We start from the raw sequence: 17,862 nt of genomic DNA, 5'->3' as shown, positions 1-17,862 counted from the left end.
GGGCCTGCCTTTCCCTTTCCGGTTGCAGCAGGGGTTCACGTGCGTTAAACGACGGAGTGCTAATCGATCGTCCTTTCGTTTGGGACGAAATACGTTGAGCGGGTAACTAGTCGTGCTTCGTGCTTGGCTATTGGTGTCCATTGCTACATTGAAGTTTTTTTTCCATCTCCAAGTGATTTTGGAGAATATTTTGGGGATTAAGGATGGTAAAAATGGAGCACGAGGTGAGCCATTTCTTTTTCAACGTTTTATTTTAATGTTCATGTTCGGCATTATTGGAGCACAAATTTGGAAAAATTGTTCGTGAACATTGTCGAATTGGCGTCCATTTGTCAAGTGAAAATTTTCTTGTGAATAGAGTGATAATTATGCGTGTGATGCCATTCCTTGATTTATTGATGACGGTGATGGGTTGGTTTATTAATTGAGTTGAGCTGAACGGTGGACTAGTTCAGGTCGTGGAGGTAGCAGTGATGTTGCTCGAGAAGCCTTGGCGATTTAATGATTGGGTTTGCTAGGTCTCCTCAGAATGGCTCATTTTTTTCGCAGTTGCATAATTGTTGGGTAATGTTTATAAGTGTTGTTTGGGGGTCGGAGGCGTAATATTGTTGAAGATTTCTATTTTTGGGGAGAGAATCAGGCACCCCGCGATGCGACAATAAAAATGGCGATGATTTTTGTTCACAATGCCGGAGAAAGTCGGGTTTTTCAGTTTTCATTTTGGTAGTTGCGGAAAATCCAGGGTGTTTTAATGTTGATTAATGATGAATCGTGGAAATGTGAGGGTTGGGGAAGGATACTCGGGAGATGTTGAGACTTCAGCGTACCCAAGCTGCGCCATTTTGGACGATAGCTTGATGTATATCTTTACCACGAACTAATGAGAGAGATAAAGATGTCGGCAAAGACTAAAATTGAATCATTATTTTGGAAGTTTTGAAAGGATTTGGAGACGGGAATCATTTTTGGGTTAGTGTCGAGGGTATGGCGAGGATATTGGAAAGCGATGATTCTGACAGGACTTCGTGGGACCCGGCGAAAATGATTTATTTAGTGGGGAAAAAGTGCGAGCTCAGTATGAGTACAAATATTGTAGACAATTCCATCGTATTGTAATTTTTTAAATTTGAAAAGAATTTTTAACAACTCTGAGGATTTAATAGACCTCTAAATTCTTTAGCAGCAGGAGGAGGAGTTAGCACCAAAAGTTGATATAAATATCGTGATAAAGTCTGCGCTTAATCAAACATCCACCATAATTATTACGGATAATAATTAATTCGAAAGGGTCACCATAATAGTTATGAGGGAATCAATGATAAAAAGTTAACAAACCTTGAAATCTAGAAAAAAAACCTTGAGAAACTGGAGGTGAAAATTATCGTCAGTGACAATGTTTCATAATAAATAATTTATGTTTCTGGATGCTCTGAAATGGCGGATCATGTAAAAAAGCCCATGCTATTGAAGGCGAAACATTTTCGAACCTTCATGAACTTGTTTTGAAAAAACCAATGAACGAGTGTCCAACTTCAATTGGCCTACATTTATCAAAATTAGCATGTTTACCCGAAAATTACGACAAGAGATGTCAAAAATAATCTCCTTAACGCAAAACCGAAATTGTTGATCTATTATATCATCTGTAGATTTTTATAATATTCAATGAATGTTAAATCGTCCAGACATCAACCCCAACCCAGAAATGGACTTCTTGATCCTATTCTAGCTAATTTCCACAATTTTTTCGACTACAATATCATTATTATTTACCGAATGGTGTTGATTAATCTCTCTAGGATGGTAAAAATGAACCTGAGCACGTACGGAAGCTGTTCATTGGTGGCTTGGACTACAGGACCACAGACGACTCCCTCAAGAAGCATTTTGAGCAGTGGGGGGAGATCGTTGACGTTGTAGTGATGAAAGACCCGAAGACAAAGCGCTCCAGGGGTTTCGGTTTTATCACGTATTCTCGTGCGCACATGGTGGACGATGCCCAGAACGCGAGGCCTCACCGTGTGGATGGCAGAGTTGTCGAGCCAAAGAGAGCAGTACCCAGGCAGGAGATTGGTCGACCTGAAGCTGGAGCTACTGTCAAAAAACTTTTTGTAGGAGGTCTTAAGGATGACCACGAGGAAGAGGATTTGCGGCAGTACTTCCAGAGTTATGGCAGCATCAACTCTATCTCAATTGTCACTGATAAGGAGACTGGCAAGAAACGAGGGTTCGGTTTTGTAGAGTTCGACGATTATGATCCAGTGGATAAAATTTGCCTGCAAAGGAATCATCAGATTAGAGGGAAACATGTGGATGTCAAGAAGGTACATTATTTTTTCTTTGATAATTCAATTATTTAATCACTCAGACATTGGAGAATTCAAAAATATTCAACGAAATCAGTAATTATTTTCAGAATGATTATCATACAAATGGTGATAATATTATTCTATCTTCGATGATCTTTAATATTGAAGACGAATTTCTCTCAAAATGTACATGTATCTGCTTTCAGGCATTAAGTAGAGCAGAGATGGCATCAGCGACCGGTGGTGGTGGTGGCGGTGGTAGTGGTGGTGGTGCCGGTAATCGTGGAGGACAATCTGGGGGTAGGGGTCCGCGGGGTGGTAATCAGGGTGGTAATCAGGGAGGAAATTGGGGTGGCAGAGGAGGTGGTGGCGGTGGAGGTGGTGATTGGAATAATGGTGGTAGCCAAGGGGGGTATGGTGGCGGTAATCAAGGTGGGTGGGGTGGAAATGGACCCTGGGAGAATCAAAATCAAGGCAAGTCATCAAGTGAAATAGGTGAACACGATGATTTATTTACCGAGAAATTGATTGACGGAATTACTCGATTATCGCTGTGGAGGGGTAGTTTTTGGGACAGGGGTGAGTTGATGGACAGTCGTACGTTTGCGTTAATAATTTAATCCAAATGACATTCAATTAATGAACATCAGAAGTGCTGTCTATCAAATCATCTAGTAAATCATCACGCCTGTCCCAAAACCCCCTTCATTGATGGAACTATTCATTTGAACTTATTTCGACTTTTGTTTTAACTTTTGCAGGGGGTGGCTGGGGTGGACAGGGGGGCCAAGGTGGTTACAACTCCGGTGGAAACTGGAGCAACGACAATTTCGGTAGTGGTTACCAGCAGGGATATGGCGGGGGACCAGTGAGAAACAACTTCAACTCTGGAGGACGGCCAGCACCTTACGGTACTAGTATGGGTCCTAGTGGCCGGCAATCTGGAGATGGGAGATGGATGCCACAATTCGGTGGACAAGGTTGCTCTTAAATCATTCAACAATCAACTGAATTGGGATTTTGCTAGAATTTTGAATTTTTTAATACCGATAACGGCACTGATTGTCCATGAAGTCCATGTTCTTCTTTTTTTTTCATCAGATAAAAAATTTATGCAACAGCCCAATTTTCGTTGGATGTACAACAAATGTAGATCTTTTAGTTCCTATTTTTGAAATTTGTTTATGATTGTCTTAAGCAAGAGGAAACAGCTTAGATTTTTTGTACCGATAACAAGTTTATCGGCGCCGAATCAAAATATTTCCTCAACTAGTAACATTTATCAACTTCAGACTTCACCAAACAATTTATTAGATTTCTCCCCTCCAAAATAGAAATCCACTTTACGATTAACATAATTTGCTAAAAATGTGAATCGTATTTAATAATCTTGAAAATTCCTTCTCTTCCTCTCTCTTCGTCCCCGGCTGTGATCTAATAATGGCAAAAAATTGCAAATCGAGGAGTAAGGAAAATTCAATTGCGGGGTAACAATCTGAAGCTCTACTACTCATTAAATCTGTTCACTTAATAATTTTGAAAAATTTAATTCAATGGCAAAATGTTAATTGAGATAAGTCGCAATTAACATTTTAGCAATATTTCCCTATCTGTGGGACATATATAAATTCACTGTCGGATTTCTCCCGTCATTTTTTCCTTAAACTCTTCACCTCCCATTTATTGAAGTAATCGTGTTGTGTGAGAGCCTCTTTGTCCACTCAATTAATGTAGCAGCTGTAAATATCAGCATTAATCCACACTAACAAAATTTGGGCAGTTTCACAAGAAAAATTCGAAGCAGATAGATTCACGGATGTTCGTATTTTTTGGTAATTGCAGGACCAATGGGAGGCAATTCCGGAGGGGGTGGTGGAGGTGGCTACGGTGGTGGCAATCAGGGTGGCTATGGAGGTGGCAATATGGGCGGTGGAAACATGGGTGGTGGTGGCGGCGGTGGAAGACGATATTAAAATACCTCCCAGAACATCCAAAAGACTCTCCCTCGTACGGTGAGTATCACACCTCATACCGTCTCTCTTCTGCTACATTGGATGTTTAAAATAATTAATAAATATATATATATTCATTTTTGGGTGGATTAGAGTCTGAATTCATCAGTAAGAAGTGCAAAAAAATTTTATTTTTTTCCAGGCAAAAAAATTTACAATTTTAGTAATATGTTTAATCAATTAGTTGAATCAGGAAGTAGTAAATCAGTTTTAGTATCACAGGGGCAGGTACTTGACGTCGAATTGCTGACTGTATTTGATAGTTTATCGATATGTTCAGCTCAGAATAAATCCCCAAGAGTAGAATACAATGCCCAAAGGTCCATGATTGTATCAGTATAAAAATTGAATTAAGGTATTTATTGAGCGTGAACGTCAACTAACGTGATTTTGTCAATTTTGAACCTCAGGTGATCCCCTACTACTTGTCTTCTAGTCCGCACAGTAAACAACTGTGCTGTGTTAGTATGAAGGCGGCAGGCAGGGTCTAGAAAATGCAGGACAATGGGCAGGACAATCAGGAGATACAGGAGAAAATGTAATGAGACAGTGAAGTAATGCGCAATCGTGGAAGTTTCTGTAGATCGAAGTGAGGGACTAGGTGAATTTAAGGATATGAATTTAAGTACTGTGACTTAGGCTCGAGTTATTTCCTATGAGGGCACCCCCAAGCTTCATTCGTTACACTTGACAGATAATCTTAGTTTTATTTTCACTCACGAAAAGTCTTTCCATCGACAAAATGACGTTTTTAAACAATACATTTTGTATTTTGCAGTACAATCTGAACTACGAAATTTTTTTGTGTGCAAATGGACAGATGTAATCTGAGCAGTTGCATCCGACGAAAAATGTAATTAACAAATCTGGGTACGAGTTTTTGCAAATTTTGTCGTTTTCTTCAATTAAAGTTGTAATCGTTCATATCGAATTTCGTGCAACAATTTCAATATTCAACAATTTCCATTGGTAAACTGGAAAATTTATTTATTTTTTGCGTGATCAATATATGAAAGTTGCAATTTCCGTAGAACAATCAAAGTGCAGAACATTCCAGCAGACTCAGTTGTGTAGAAAGTCATTGTGTCGATGTTAAAGCACGCCTACGAGACATTTATTCTGTTCAATATTGCGTGTTGTTTGAGGCAAAAGATTCAGAGGGTCAATGTAAGAATCTGGGTTTACCTATAAAAATCAAACTTTTTTTTTTAATACAACACTGATGGTAGATTCATAGAACGATTCTTATGTGAAGACCAAAGATACGAAGAGCCGTTCAAAGGGAGAGTTGAAATAAAATTCGTAAATATTTAATATCAAGACTATTCGGGAAGGGAAATGATTTTTTCCCAATCATTGAGATAAGAAACGAGATAGAATATTTGACAGCATTTTATTGTCGTGGATGTGTTTAGGATAATACCCAATTAATATTTAAGTTGTATAATGTCTTAAGAGGTAGTTTGAATAAACAAAGAAATTTCAACAACAAGTTTGTGGCCAGAATCTTTTTTCATAGATTTTTTAAAAGATTTATTTGATTTTTAAGCAGTTTTAACACATTATGAGCGTGCTGTCAAAATCATCGGATAATTTGTGTAGGTCATAGGATATTTCAGTTGGAAGTTCAAGGACAACACTTACTGTAGGAGATAGTTTATTGTCAAAAGGATGGCGAGCTGTAGTTGACGTACACGAATTATTCAGGATTATCTGTAATTTCGACGAGGTCTGTGTTGCCTCGATAGGTCAGTCTTGATTATGTGTAAGCACAGTATTACGAATCAATCATTTGTACATTAAAAAATCAAAATAATGAAACCCTATAACGATTGTAGTTAATTTCTTATGATTTTTTATTGTGGATTTATTGATGGGGAATGTGTCGACCTGATTAATTCATTCATTAGGCGATTGATCAGTAGAATTTTTGATTGCGTATTCCATCAACAATTCTAAAACAATTCGTCATTTTAATTGAAGATGATTCCATAGCTCATTTTCTCTGGTCAATTTTTTGACGAATTTTTTTGGATATCTCTGTCGATTAAATCCACTGAAATTAGCACGAATTTAGATAACTGAGGTATTTAACATCGAAGAAGGTGAGGAAGAGTATAGGCAAGAATATAAGACACGATTGAAAGCATTAAAGAGGACAATGAGAAATTAAGAGCAGGACAGATAGAGCAAATGAAAAGGAAGGATTTCTAGTTCGAAGCCCCCAATGTCTAGAAAGTTGTATGCAGGTAGGAGATACTTAGATTGATCCATTAAATAGATGTATGAAGATGATAGTAATCTGAGAGAATTAATGCATGAGATACGTCAGTGTTTTATTTATGTTGTTGATTTCACGCTAGTCTAATCTCTCCTGATTAGTCACCAGTCTTCATTTTCACGTCGTTCATTGTTTAATATATCACGGAGATGAGTTATTTGGGGCAGTTATTGAGGTTTGGTAGGAGTTGAAGAGAATTTTTCTGTCAGGAAAATTAGAGGGGCCTTGGACACTGATAAGGACATGTCATTGCCATTCATTATTTTTATTGAAATTTTTTTATTTATCTTTCTTGACATTTTTTTTTTCACTGTCAAGAAGATGTTTACGTTTTTCTTCCTGTATTAATGTGTTGTTCTTTCGTTTTTCATTAATTTTCTGGTTTACCGTGTTGGCCTTCGACACTACGATGAGCAAGACGTCGATTCAACCTGAGTAAAGGCTCTCGGTGCATCATTGTAAGACTGGAGGTAAGTCTATGTCATATGGGATTTTTTTTTCGCCTCATTTATGAATTTGTTTTCACAAATACATTGGTCAATGAAGACTTGGAACTAAAAACGTTAAACGAAGAAAATAATAATTTTCAATGATGAAACAGTTGTTTGACACTTGTGAACATTAATAAAGATTATTTTTTCAGTAATCAAATGTGATTTATTTCATTTATTAGATAAATCCTTTGACATCCATTCGCTGATTCCTAGTAAGATAAAATAAATGTATGATAGAGATTAAAAAATTGTCTTTGGTTGAGACGTGGGGAGATCGTGGGAGGAATAAATCATTGGGTGGATTTAGACTGGCGACATAGCGAGGGGTGGATTTTCAGATGTCTCACTGCTGTTGCTGCTGGCACTGCTGCTCTGGTGGGTTTCACTCCTCGTTTCTGTAGGGTCAGGGCGATAGGGAATGCAGGTGTGCGGCCCCACTATTCCTCGGCCACCGTCTTTGTAGAAACATAAGCTGCAGAAGGAATTGTTGTACACTGGGAAGTTGACGAGACCGCTGGAAACAGCAAAATTCCTGCAAATGAATGATTACAAATTATTTTGGAATTTTATTTCGTGTAGATTTAAAACGAAAGCCCCTTCTAGTCGCATTAATTAGTCCGTTCCTCCTCTCCTGTGTAGAGAAATTTATTGATCCGATTTCGCAAATACTTTCGAAGTCCAATGACTCGCTTGTAATTCAATCTTCGGATTTATTTTAAAGCCACGCGAGTGAAATAAAAAATTCAAAAATTGAATAAATCCATTTATTCATTATATCGAGAATTTTTTTCACCTTCGAGATCTTTTGAATTTCCATTCCGTTATATTCATGTATGTATTCATTACTTAATGGTTTATGAAAATGCTTCAAGCCACAAGAGATATATAAAAGTTCCGAGCTCCTCTCCGTTCATATCTGATTGTCCTTTCGCGTGCTAGTAAATGATCTCTCCTTTGATTCATCTCTTTAGCGGCTATTAGAGGCTTTCTTACAATCCTCACAGTCTTTATGGTGGTTCTTACGCGGGGCAAATAAAAGGGATGATTCAATTACAGAACAGAGCAACCCCTAATCGTTTTATCATGGAGTGAAAATGGATGGATGGAGTTGAGTCATTAGAGTGAAAAACATGTGTTAGTTCTCGTGGATTAGTTTCCTCCCCTCTTACATTGGAGGCAGTCGTTATCCTGTCATGTTTCGGTAATTCGAAATAATATTAATTACTTGTGTCGTGGGAAATGATGTTTCCAATGTTTTGTGGAAATCTGTCGATTAAAAATAGAAAATTCCAGAGTTAAATTGGTGGTCTATGTAATTAGTTTTAATTTGTCTTTTAATGCAAAATTTTATATCGGTGGGTTCAGTATCGAATGCGTTAGGAGACTATTTTGTAAAAACTGCATTGATTATAGAATTTTCTTAATAAAATACGGTGCATTAAAAATTGAATTATTATAAACGAATAAAATCAAAGGAAATTTCTGCCGAGTTTTCGAAAGAAGAAGTTCAACTGAAGCGTTTAAAGACTCAATTCGCTAACAATAGCCGTGACCACGCGTGTAATCCCACTTAAGGCTATTTATCGGTGTATCGCGTACCCACGAATAGGATTCATCTTGTCGACTGTATCCAATGGCAGTTTATACACCTGATACAAATAACGGATGGAGCGAACACTTGTCGAGATGGTAAACTTTTGGATAAACGCATTCCGTGTTATTGCACACGATTTGACGTGAACGAGGGAGAGAAAATGGGAATTATGAAGGGGAGAGAGTGGATACAATTGATTTTCAGCAGGCAATATTCCCACGGGATTCTTGTTAGCAGTAATGTGTTGTCTTTTGCTTTTTGGAATTATTATTCTTCGGATGGAGCAAGGAAATCGACGATCAACCCTTATTTATTTAAATAAATCAAAGTTTCGAAACTCGCCACGATTTCGCTTCCAGTTTTTCAGGAATATCTTCGAACACAAAGAAGATAGCGGAAATATCGTCTAGAGCTTTTTTGCAGGTGCATAAATTTCTGATAAAAAATGTTTTGACAAATTTTTGAATAAAGTGAACCATTATTGAGATAATTTGATGTTAACTAAAACAGAATTGACTTGTACCTGTACTGCTGATCCAGCTGCGCCTTCTCGATTCGTTTGTCCTTGGCCCTTCGATTTTGAAACCAGATTTTTATCTGGGTCTCGGTGAGCCTCAATGATGAAGCCAATTCGAATCTTCGACCTCGGGAAATGTATTCGCCCCTGTGGTACTCAAATTCTAGTCTCGCTGTTTGTTCACCGGAGAATGTTGTTCTCTGTCTTCTGGGTTTTCCCTCTCTTCTTCTTCTTCTGGCGACTAATTAGAATAAATTTTCATCATGAAGAGTTTGATTGACATCGGTTATCAACATATAACATTATATTGCTAACTTATTGGCTATTCATATATTTGTTGTTTTATAAAAAAATTGTTGGGACACGGGTTTTCCATTCTTTTTTAATTTTTTAATTTTCGTCATCAATTCTCAGTGAAAAGGAAATTTGAAAAATGGGCACGATCGAGGTCAGAGTGCTGCCAATTAATTTCAAGTTCTATTTGCTATTAATCTCAGATTTTTTATAATAAAATACTCATAATAGCGACTCTGCCCGAGGAGTCAATATAATGATCGTGGAATAATCATCATGCCATCATCAATCAAAAATATGCTCAGTATTATTCAATTGAATTAGTATAAATGGAAATGCAGAACGACCAATTTTATGTGAATTGAGGTATCATCAGGATCAATTTAATTTCCCCCTCGACCACAAACATTTATATGACATTTAAAACACGTTAAAACGAGTGGAATATGTGGGTTTGTGCGAAATCCTTTCATTGTACTATGAAAACTGTAATCCGATCAAATTCGACGGACAGTTGTCGACCCAACGAGCGTACAGAGGGACTTGTCCATCGAAACGAGAATCGGTGTGACGAATATGATGCAAGTGTAAAAAATTTATGGACCCGGAGTGTGAGATGCATTCAACCATATTTTGTATTTTTTAGTTTTACATTACAACAAACACTTGTTATCCTCTTATTTTTCGAGAAATCAGTAGAAATATTTTTTTACAAATTTCTAGTTCATTCAATGGAAGAAATAATTCCCACAAAATGGGATTAATAACACTGAATAAAAAATAAATAAATAAGTGAATAAATAAATAAAGGGGGAACTAGTGATTAATTAAAACTTTTGAAGCCCGAGAATTTGTGGAGAATATTACACGTGTTGCGGTGTAATTTTTTTCTCACAGTATTCTATTTTCCACAAACACCTGGATGAAGCTATACAAAGGGGCGGCGGAGGATTCAATGAATCTCACCCTCGATTGAGCGATCGCCCCGAGGATAATTGGATGAGAATGGGAATCATTCATTAGACAGACAACTGACATGTTTATTAAGAGATAAGAGGCTTTGGAATAAAATTGGGTTTTCAAAGATGATGTTGGAGAAAAGTGGATGGAAAAACTCGTGTAATTGTGGATGAAAAATATTCAGCGGAAAAATTGCGCGCATTTTCGCGAGATTTGATGGAGTCCTCGCGGAACTCTATAGGTAGTTCACCAGGAGTTGAGTATTTTGACATTTTCTGCAGCCACAGGAGTGATTTTTCTACTGCGAAATATTTTTTAGTGAATTTTGTAATTGTTTAGGGAATCGTTGTAGAGAATTTTGAAATTGTTTGTTGGTTTTTTACACACGAAATTATATTTATTCCAATAAGATAGATTGGATGTATGCTGAAACATAGATGAAATAACAGGGTAGTAACTTAGACATGTGTGTGATAATCAGTAATGTACGATTTTTCGGAAGCCAATTGAAATCTCCGTCGACAAATAATCAACCCGAAGCCCTTGTTTACGATTCCTTAATAAATAAGTGATAGAGATTGATTCAGTTTACATCCTGTCAATGTTGATACGCATCGAGGGACAATTAGTATCCGATTACGCATTTCACATTGAGTTGTAACGAGATTACCCGAAGCCTCGTGCCTATGTCCCACAACTTCCGGCTATCATTTTGCCCCGCATCCTAATTATCGAGGCTTGAGGTGGTTCTTTATTTTTAAACTGTAGGTGGATACGGGAACGATTGAATTACCCGGTCATAAATTTCAGGCACAGATTTTTTTTAGAAAGAAAAAAAAAAGTTGGGTAAAAATTACCACATAATTCACGTAATCCTGGAACAGAATCCCTTTCCAGGTGGAAAATTGTGAAGAAATTCCAATTAATTTCGTTAAAAAAGATCATCTCTGAGAATTAGAAAATTTTTTTATATCATTCCGTTCGTTAAGTGTGTAAAAAAATATGGTAATGAAGCAGGCAGTTAATTTCCCGTCTAATCGTCCCCAAGTACCTGGGAAAATCTCTCACTGTTGCATTTTGAGAAGCTTAACAATCGCGTTGACTGTCAGCGTGAGGATGTTTGTGGTTGTCAGACTGTGTGAGTTTCAAGTGGATACGGCAAAATAGAGGCTGAGGGTTGGGGAGGTACCCGAGGAATGAGGGATGGTTTGTGATTTCAACATTGAGACGCGGCCAACTGTACCCCCGTAATCTCATCACAATATCGCTGTGAGGTGGCGAGGCGGGATAAACCCCGCAACACTGGCGCGACTCGCGTGTCTAAGCGAGCGTGTGTAACATTTATTTAGTAACAATGGGTGGGGGAGGGGAAGCAGCGAGTTTGAATAAACATTTTTCGGGGAAAAATTGGGGGGAATGAGAGGGAAGAATTAGAGAAATAATCGCCGGTAAGATCGTTAGAATATTTTATCTGTAAAAGATGAGATGTGAGATGTGGCTTGTTTCCTGAATTGAAATACATCGAAACTGCTGGATCGATAATTGGCAATTACGATTTGTTAGCATTTCGCACTTAATGAAAGTTATTGTCAGTGGTCCTAGTAAGAGTGCCCACGAATATTTAATTTTCTAGCGAATTATCACGTTCTTCAAATATTAATGAGAATGAAAATTGATTGAAAAATGGATTTCTAGAAAATCGATACTCGATAATCGCTTGTTATCAATAGTTTTTGCTCTGGGAGTTTTATTGGTGTTCTAGCTATGAAAATATTCAAATTATAAATATCTGAATGACTTAGGCCTCCGGATTCGAGTAATAGGATTGAGTGAGTACTCCTCCGTATTTCCTAGTGGGAATATCCTCAAAGCGATTTTCAGGATAAGGCGAAGCCTTGACCATCTTTCTCGGACATTTATCTGGACGAGTTTGGTATTCCCGCGAGGATAAGAAGATTATCCCAAATATTGGGAAGCATCCGGGATTTTTCCACATTTTCATCATAACTTTTATTCCATTATAAAAAGAAAAAGCAATTTCGAGTGTTGTTGTAATAGAATTCTTTTCAAATTCTCCTTTTTCTTTGTATTAATTATGCTGAAAATTAACCACAGTCAGTTCCCCCTTTAAATAGATATTTATTTGTCAATAAATGTCTAAAGATGTTGATTTTGTTATAAAATCGATTCACTGTTGATTTTTAATAAAAGAATCTTAGGCAAGATTTTCCATATGTTTCCATGGATTTAACTAAATAATTTTTGTATAGAAATCAACATGTATTAGTTTTCATTTTTAAAAATACCAAAATTATAAAGGCAAAACAAAATATCGAATAAAATCCCTTACGAAATGCTGCTGAGAAACCGTGAAAGTGTTCAGAGGCCGGATGTCCAGCGATTCCATGGAGATGAGGTGGCAGAGTTACGGGATGGCCGGTAGGCGTCAGGTGAAGGGGAGGTCCTCCACTTCCGGGGAAAAATCCGTGTGGCAGGAAGGGGATGCCGATACTTTCGGCCGTCAGTGATTTGACATCCTCTCTTTTGTCGTCATCCCCAAGACTCTTTTTCTCTTGGGATTCATCCCGACGTCTCTCCACCGAGAGATCCTCAGGGCTCTTGTCGTCGATGTTCTTTCCTTTCCCCAGCTTCTGGACCTCTTCTTTGGTCTCCAAGTGTCCGTACAAACGCGCAAAAAATCTCCTAGGGGATGAGGGTCGAGGATTAGCCTTTGTCGTCGACATTTTTCTCCCCCAGGTGGCTAATTAACAGTTATAATTAGTAAGAATGATTTTCTGATGCTCTCACAAGGTCTTTCTGTTCACAACTGATTCAATTCCAACTTCTCAACTTCTCACATTCTCTAGGTATATCGTTTCTTCCAGCACGTCATCAAATTCCACGTTTCGCACTCGTTAAGAATTCTCTTTTTTCACTTGGGATATAACTTAATCATATTGTATGTCAAGTCATTAAAATTTTAAATCGTTTATCATCACTTTGTTCATTATTTTGGATTTTTTTATCGGAGATTTAGTTTAGTCGTGTCAAGCAATTTGGGGGAGGATTTAACCGAACGACTGGCTTCTGCATGAATCTACAAACAAAGTTTTATTTGTTATATTAGTAGGACTTGTTATGTGATGTTGGAATATTTTTTGCCGGTTTGTTTTGGTTTTTGGGGAGCTGAGGATACGGTGTGCGCGGAAGGAAAGTTCAACGGGCATCTGAATCCGGGTGGATCGACGCTCGTTCGCTCACCTCGTGGCTTGAAAATCAGACGAGGGAGGGGGTTTACCATGTCCGCTCATTCTCCCCCGATTATTTTAAAAATATTATTTTCCATTAGATGTGCATGTTGTTCATAGACATATCATTAAGTAAATAACTCGATCTGATGAAAGAATGAATTGTAAATTCTTCATTGAAAAATGAAAATATTTTGGGGGGGGGGGAGGAATCCTATGGGGTCGAAAATTTTATTAGAAATTCCATGCGAGTTCTATTTGTTTTTGTACCAAACAGAGCGATTTCTGCAATTGCTGGAATAATCCATCGTTAATTAAAGGCGCCTATGCACTAAAAATAAGAATTATTTCGGTAATTTTGGTAATCATAAGAGAGACGAACGAGGAGAAATTATTGAAAAAAAAATTCAATGTAAAGATCCCTTTTTAATATTGAGGATGAGTTTACGCTTATCTGACCGCGAAGCAATCTCTGCTCATTCATTTCCTCCAATTGCAGATGAGAGGCTATTCCTCAGTAAATACAAGAAATCCCCAAATTCTAATTTCACCCAAATATCCAATCGCAAAAAATTTCAGATGAATTTCCCAGGAAAATTGCCAATAGCATCGCACCTGATACACCAAATAGAAATAATGCTGAGTACATCTTATAATGATTATAATTACTGGAGCAATTTCATCGATATCGCCGTTACCACAACAATGCCAGAGTGATATCGTATTATATCGACAAATAATGGTATTCGGTGCCATTAGTTGTCGAAACAAGGGAGTTAAATATAAAGCCGAAGCTCCATGCGGAAAGACGGAGAAGATGCAGTTGTCGCCACGTTTTCAGAGGCGCATGTCTAGTGTTCACAGCATCCCAATTGGCTCCTGCTAATTATATCGTTTTCTCGATGCACAACCATTGGGTATGAATATCAGGGATCCACCCACTTCAGCGGACAACATGTTGCCCCATTAATTGCAAAAAAAATAGGGAGATAAATTATGAGAGGATAATAAATTCCGGATGGAATAATAATCAGAGGATTTACTTCGTCTCCTTCTTGTGGAGAAAAAATAATCATAGAAAACCCTAGTGAATTCCCTGGAGAGTTATATTCGAGTGACGATTTTTTCATTACTTTTTGGAGAATTCTAGTCAAAAGTGTTCATTCTTGCGCATTTTTGGCAATAAAATTCGCATGAAATTCTATCTTTTTTATTTTAAATGAAAGTGAACGAGAATGAACCCAACAAAATTCTAAAATCAACACCAAACATTTTGTTAGAAGATATATCGGTTGAACAAATTTCTGAAATTGTTGATGAATGCTACAGACGACCGACGATGAATAAATAAATGACAATCTGACATGACAATTCATCTGACAGCCACCTAAAAATACAAACTAATTTTCCCAACAAAATTGACAAACCCCAGTGCGATCAGAATCCTGTCGATGCCTAAGATACCCCTCCAGGATCATCCCAATGAATTCCGGTGAGATAGAGCGTCTTCTCGTCTTCGATGAAGTCCATAGAACTTCGAAAAAACGCTGGGTAGCATTGGGGTTGTTCTGCGCCTTGAACTGCACCCAGTGTTATGTGTGGAACACCTGGGGACCCATTGCTGAGACCGCGATGAAGGCTTTTCCGTCCTGGAACAAGAGCTCCGTGGCACTTCTGTCAGACTGGGGCTGCATCATGTATTTGACTTGTTGTCTTCCCATCTGCTGGATTTTAAATACATCACGTGAGGATTTATTCTCATCAATAAATTACACAAATCATCTAGATCGTTGGAAATATAATTTGTGATCCACGAAATTGCATCTGAATTTGAACAAATATTGAATTCCTTTTTTTCCATTAGTGCTGGCCACTCCAATAAAAATAGCCGCAGTTCTATCAACACTCGGAACATTTATGCGATGCATTTCCTCGCAAGAACAGATCTTCACCACGTAGGTGCGATTTTCACAATTAATTTTTAAAAACGTGATTGACAAAATTAATTCTGTACCTGCAGAACCGCCCACTTGGCAGCGATTCTCAATGGTCTCTCTGGAGTGATCATCGGGCCTTCGACAGCTCTCATTTCTGCTGTTTATTTTCCCACTGGGGAGCGAACAACGGCTACCGGGATCTCTGCAGCATTCAACCAACTTGGAATGGCACTTTCGTATCTTCTGGGGCCAGCGGTCGCCAGTACAACCGAAGATCTTCATTCTAATTCGACTGTTGACGGTGCCATGCTGAGGGTGCAGATCATGTCTCTCATGCGGATTGGTAATGCTTTTAGATAAAAAAAAACATTAATTTTAGACACATTAAGACGTTTTTATTTTTAAAAAATTCAGAATTCGTCGCACAACTACTTGTCTCAGTGGCAATCGTCTGTTTCTTTCCGAATGAAGACGATAACTCGGTTGGTAATGTAGAATCATCGAAACTGGGAGTTTTCGAATCACTAAAGAGACTCATCAGGTGAGTAATTAATTTGTGTTAATTAAGAGAGAGAGATAACATATTGATGAAAGCTTCGATCATCAATAATGCATGAGGATGAGCATGCGGCTTGAAACCAGATATTGCGGTAAAAATTAGCAAGTCCCTTTGGCGCAGAGGATAGCGCGTTGGACTTCTAATCCAAAGGTCGTGGGTTCGATCCCCACAAGGGATGTTTTTTTTTTTATCACTGAATTACTTTTTAATGTATCTGTGATCAGTAATTGGTCATTGAGACACTATTAGCTTCGATATTTGGGGTTATTTACGGAATGTTAACATCATTCACTTCACAAATATGGGATCTGGATTTATTGTCCGACAATAAATCCAGATAAATCCAACCATCATTTGTGGATTGTATATTGAGCGACATTTAGAATTTTCTTTTTATGAAAATGCAAAAGAAGAATTTTTGTTATTGTTTCATTCTAGACATAAAAGCATGTGGTGTCTGTGTCTGGCTGCAGCACTCAGTCAAGGAGGCACTGGACCCTGGCTGGCTATGATAACCATAGCCTTTGGAAATATCATATCTCAAGTATTTTCATTTCAGTAATAAATCGATGAAATGTTGATAAAAAAAATTGACTAAACTGAGATGAATTCAGTTAATGGGATTCACAAAATATTATGCCTTTTCTGAAATTAATTTCGATTCAATAATCTTTAAATTGATTGAATCAAGGACTCATTGAATTGTCTAATCAACAGACCGAGGCAGACAAGTTGGCATTTTGGACAGTGGTGGGCAGTAGCATTCTGACTCTACTCACCTCCAGAATCATGGACATCTTCCAGGGCCACTTGAAGTTGGCGATTTACACCCTTCTCATCACCTCCTCAGGCATGCTGCTGTGGGTGACTCTCCTGGATTACAGGATACTCGTCTTTCATAAGGATGAATTGTACGCCGCTGTTATACTCGGCATTTCCCTGAGCTGGTCCTCACCTGCGTTATTCCTGGAGCTCGCTTCTGAGATCGCTCACCCCGTTTCGGAAGCCATCGTCGGGGGGTACATGATCTTTTTGTCAAATATCATCGGGACTCTGTTCTACTTTTCTTATTTCGTACCTGGATTAGGTGAGAAAAAAATCACTACTAGTATAGAAATTGATAAATTCTTAAATTTTAAAAATTATTTAATTTTTTAACTATCTATACCATTTTATCGATTTAAATTTTTGGACTAAATATTTGGTTTTTTGATACATTTTTTCCATAAATCATTTGGTTGATAAAATATTCCCTATCGAATACAGCTGAGAAATTATTTTCTTTTTTTATTAAATACGAATCCACATTATCCCACTCCTCCAACAATATGTTATAATATTTTCAGCTGACAAATGGTCAAGCTGTATCGTTCTTGGGAATTTAACAATTGCTACCGGACTAGTTACCTACGTGAAGGAAGAATACAATCGTTCAACGTTTGAACGACGATAAATAATCCATAATATACCGCAATTGGAACACTTTTACATTGCAAAGAATATTGTTGACATTTTCCTTCGAGTCCTCTGGGTTTAGTGTGATGATTTGAGCGGGAGATCGAATCATAATATTAACGGGAATATTGTTCATTCAAAATACCATCAATAATATACTCTGCTGGTGGGGTTTGGTCGGTAGAGAAGTCGGCTGGTTCGC

General features: G+C 37.8%; 3 protein-coding genes and 1 non-coding gene across 6 annotated transcripts; 3 read left to right on the top strand and 1 right to left on the bottom strand.

The window, feature by feature from the left end:
• The first annotated feature begins 48 nt into the window (after window positions 1-48).
• LOC135166226 (heterogeneous nuclear ribonucleoprotein A1, A2/B1 homolog) lies at window positions 49-6,158 on the top strand. Of its 3 annotated transcripts, none has more exons than XM_064128316.1 (6): window positions 49-224; window positions 1,800-2,324; window positions 2,516-2,783; window positions 3,071-3,289; window positions 4,152-4,321; window positions 4,732-6,158. In XM_064128316.1, exons 1-5 carry the CDS (start codon window positions 204-206, stop codon window positions 4,280-4,282), a joined length of 1,164 nt encoding a protein of 387 aa, XP_063984386.1. In that variant the 5' UTR covers window positions 49-203; the 3' UTR covers window positions 4,283-4,321; window positions 4,732-6,158. The 3 variants fall into 3 exon arrangements, with proteins under 3 accessions (XP_063984386.1, XP_063984394.1, XP_063984378.1); XM_064128324.1 differs by having other exon boundaries at window positions 2,516-2,804; window positions 3,071-3,220; XM_064128308.1 differs by having other exon boundaries at window positions 2,516-2,804.
• Window positions 6,159-7,241: 1,083 nt separating this feature from the next.
• Window positions 7,242-13,759, bottom strand: LOC135166263 (homeobox protein rough-like). Its single transcript, XM_064128371.1, has 3 exons — window positions 12,812-13,759; window positions 9,214-9,448; window positions 7,242-7,628 (listed from the first exon to the last, which is right to left on the bottom strand). Exons 1-3 carry the CDS (start codon window positions 13,203-13,205, stop codon window positions 7,400-7,402), a joined length of 858 nt encoding a protein of 285 aa, XP_063984441.1. The 5' UTR covers window positions 13,206-13,759; the 3' UTR covers window positions 7,242-7,399.
• A 1,254-nt stretch (window positions 13,760-15,013) lies between these two features.
• Window positions 15,014-17,756, top strand: LOC135163684 (solute carrier family 49 member 4-like). Its single transcript, XM_064123358.1, has 7 exons — window positions 15,014-15,453; window positions 15,574-15,664; window positions 15,730-15,989; window positions 16,061-16,187; window positions 16,644-16,749; window positions 16,923-17,292; window positions 17,552-17,756. Exons 1-7 carry the CDS (start codon window positions 15,192-15,194, stop codon window positions 17,656-17,658), a joined length of 1,323 nt encoding a protein of 440 aa, XP_063979428.1. The 5' UTR covers window positions 15,014-15,191; the 3' UTR covers window positions 17,659-17,756.
• Trnar-ucu (transfer RNA arginine (anticodon UCU)) lies at window positions 16,311-16,383 on the top strand. The gene has a single exon. It is a non-coding gene; the product is annotated as a tRNA-Arg (tRNA).
• Window positions 17,757-17,862: the final 106 nt, after the last annotated feature.

Source organism: Diachasmimorpha longicaudata, chromosome 1 (genome assembly GCF_034640455.1).
Source record: "Diachasmimorpha longicaudata isolate KC_UGA_2023 chromosome 1, iyDiaLong2, whole genome shotgun sequence".
NCBI lineage: Eukaryota > Metazoa > Arthropoda > Insecta > Hymenoptera > Braconidae > Diachasmimorpha > Diachasmimorpha longicaudata.
The sequence above is the reverse complement of the archived record's forward strand: the minus strand, read 5'-3'. Positions and strand labels throughout refer to the sequence as shown.

What these genes read in the sequence shown, in the direction of transcription:
- LOC135166226 (XM_064128308.1), top strand. Translation starts at nt 204, where the DNA reads ATGGTAAAAATGGAGCACGAG. An exon ending in TGGTAAAAATGGAGCACGAG is followed by an intron (nt 225 to 1,799) that starts GTGAGCCATTTC and finishes TAATCTCTCTAG; the next exon opens with GATGGTAAAAATGAACCTGA. An exon ending in AACATGTGGATGTCAAGAAG is followed by an intron (nt 2,325 to 2,515) that starts GTACATTATTTT and finishes ATCTGCTTTCAG; the next exon opens with GCATTAAGTAGAGCAGAGAT.
- LOC135166263 (XM_064128371.1), bottom strand. Translation starts at nt 13,205, where the DNA reads ATGTCGACGACAAAGGCTAATCCTCGACCCTCATCCCCTAGGAGATTT. An exon ending in CGGTTTCTCAGCAGCATTTC is followed by an intron (nt 9,449 to 12,811) that starts GTAAGGGATTTT and finishes TATTCTAATTAG; the next exon opens with TCGCCAGAAGAAGAAGAAGA. An exon ending in CAGCTGGATCAGCAGTACAG is followed by an intron (nt 7,629 to 9,213) that starts GTACAAGTCAAT and finishes ATTCATTTGCAG; the next exon opens with GAATTTTGCTGTTTCCAGCG.
- LOC135163684 (XM_064123358.1), top strand. Translation starts at nt 15,192, where the DNA reads ATGAATTCCGGTGAGATAGAGCGTCTTCTCGTCTTCGATGAAGTCCAT. An exon ending in CTGGATTTTAAATACATCAC is followed by an intron (nt 15,454 to 15,573) that starts GTGAGGATTTAT and finishes TTTTTCCATTAG; the next exon opens with TGCTGGCCACTCCAATAAAA. An exon ending in TCACTAAAGAGACTCATCAG is followed by an intron (nt 16,188 to 16,643) that starts GTGAGTAATTAA and finishes GTTTCATTCTAG; the next exon opens with ACATAAAAGCATGTGGTGTC.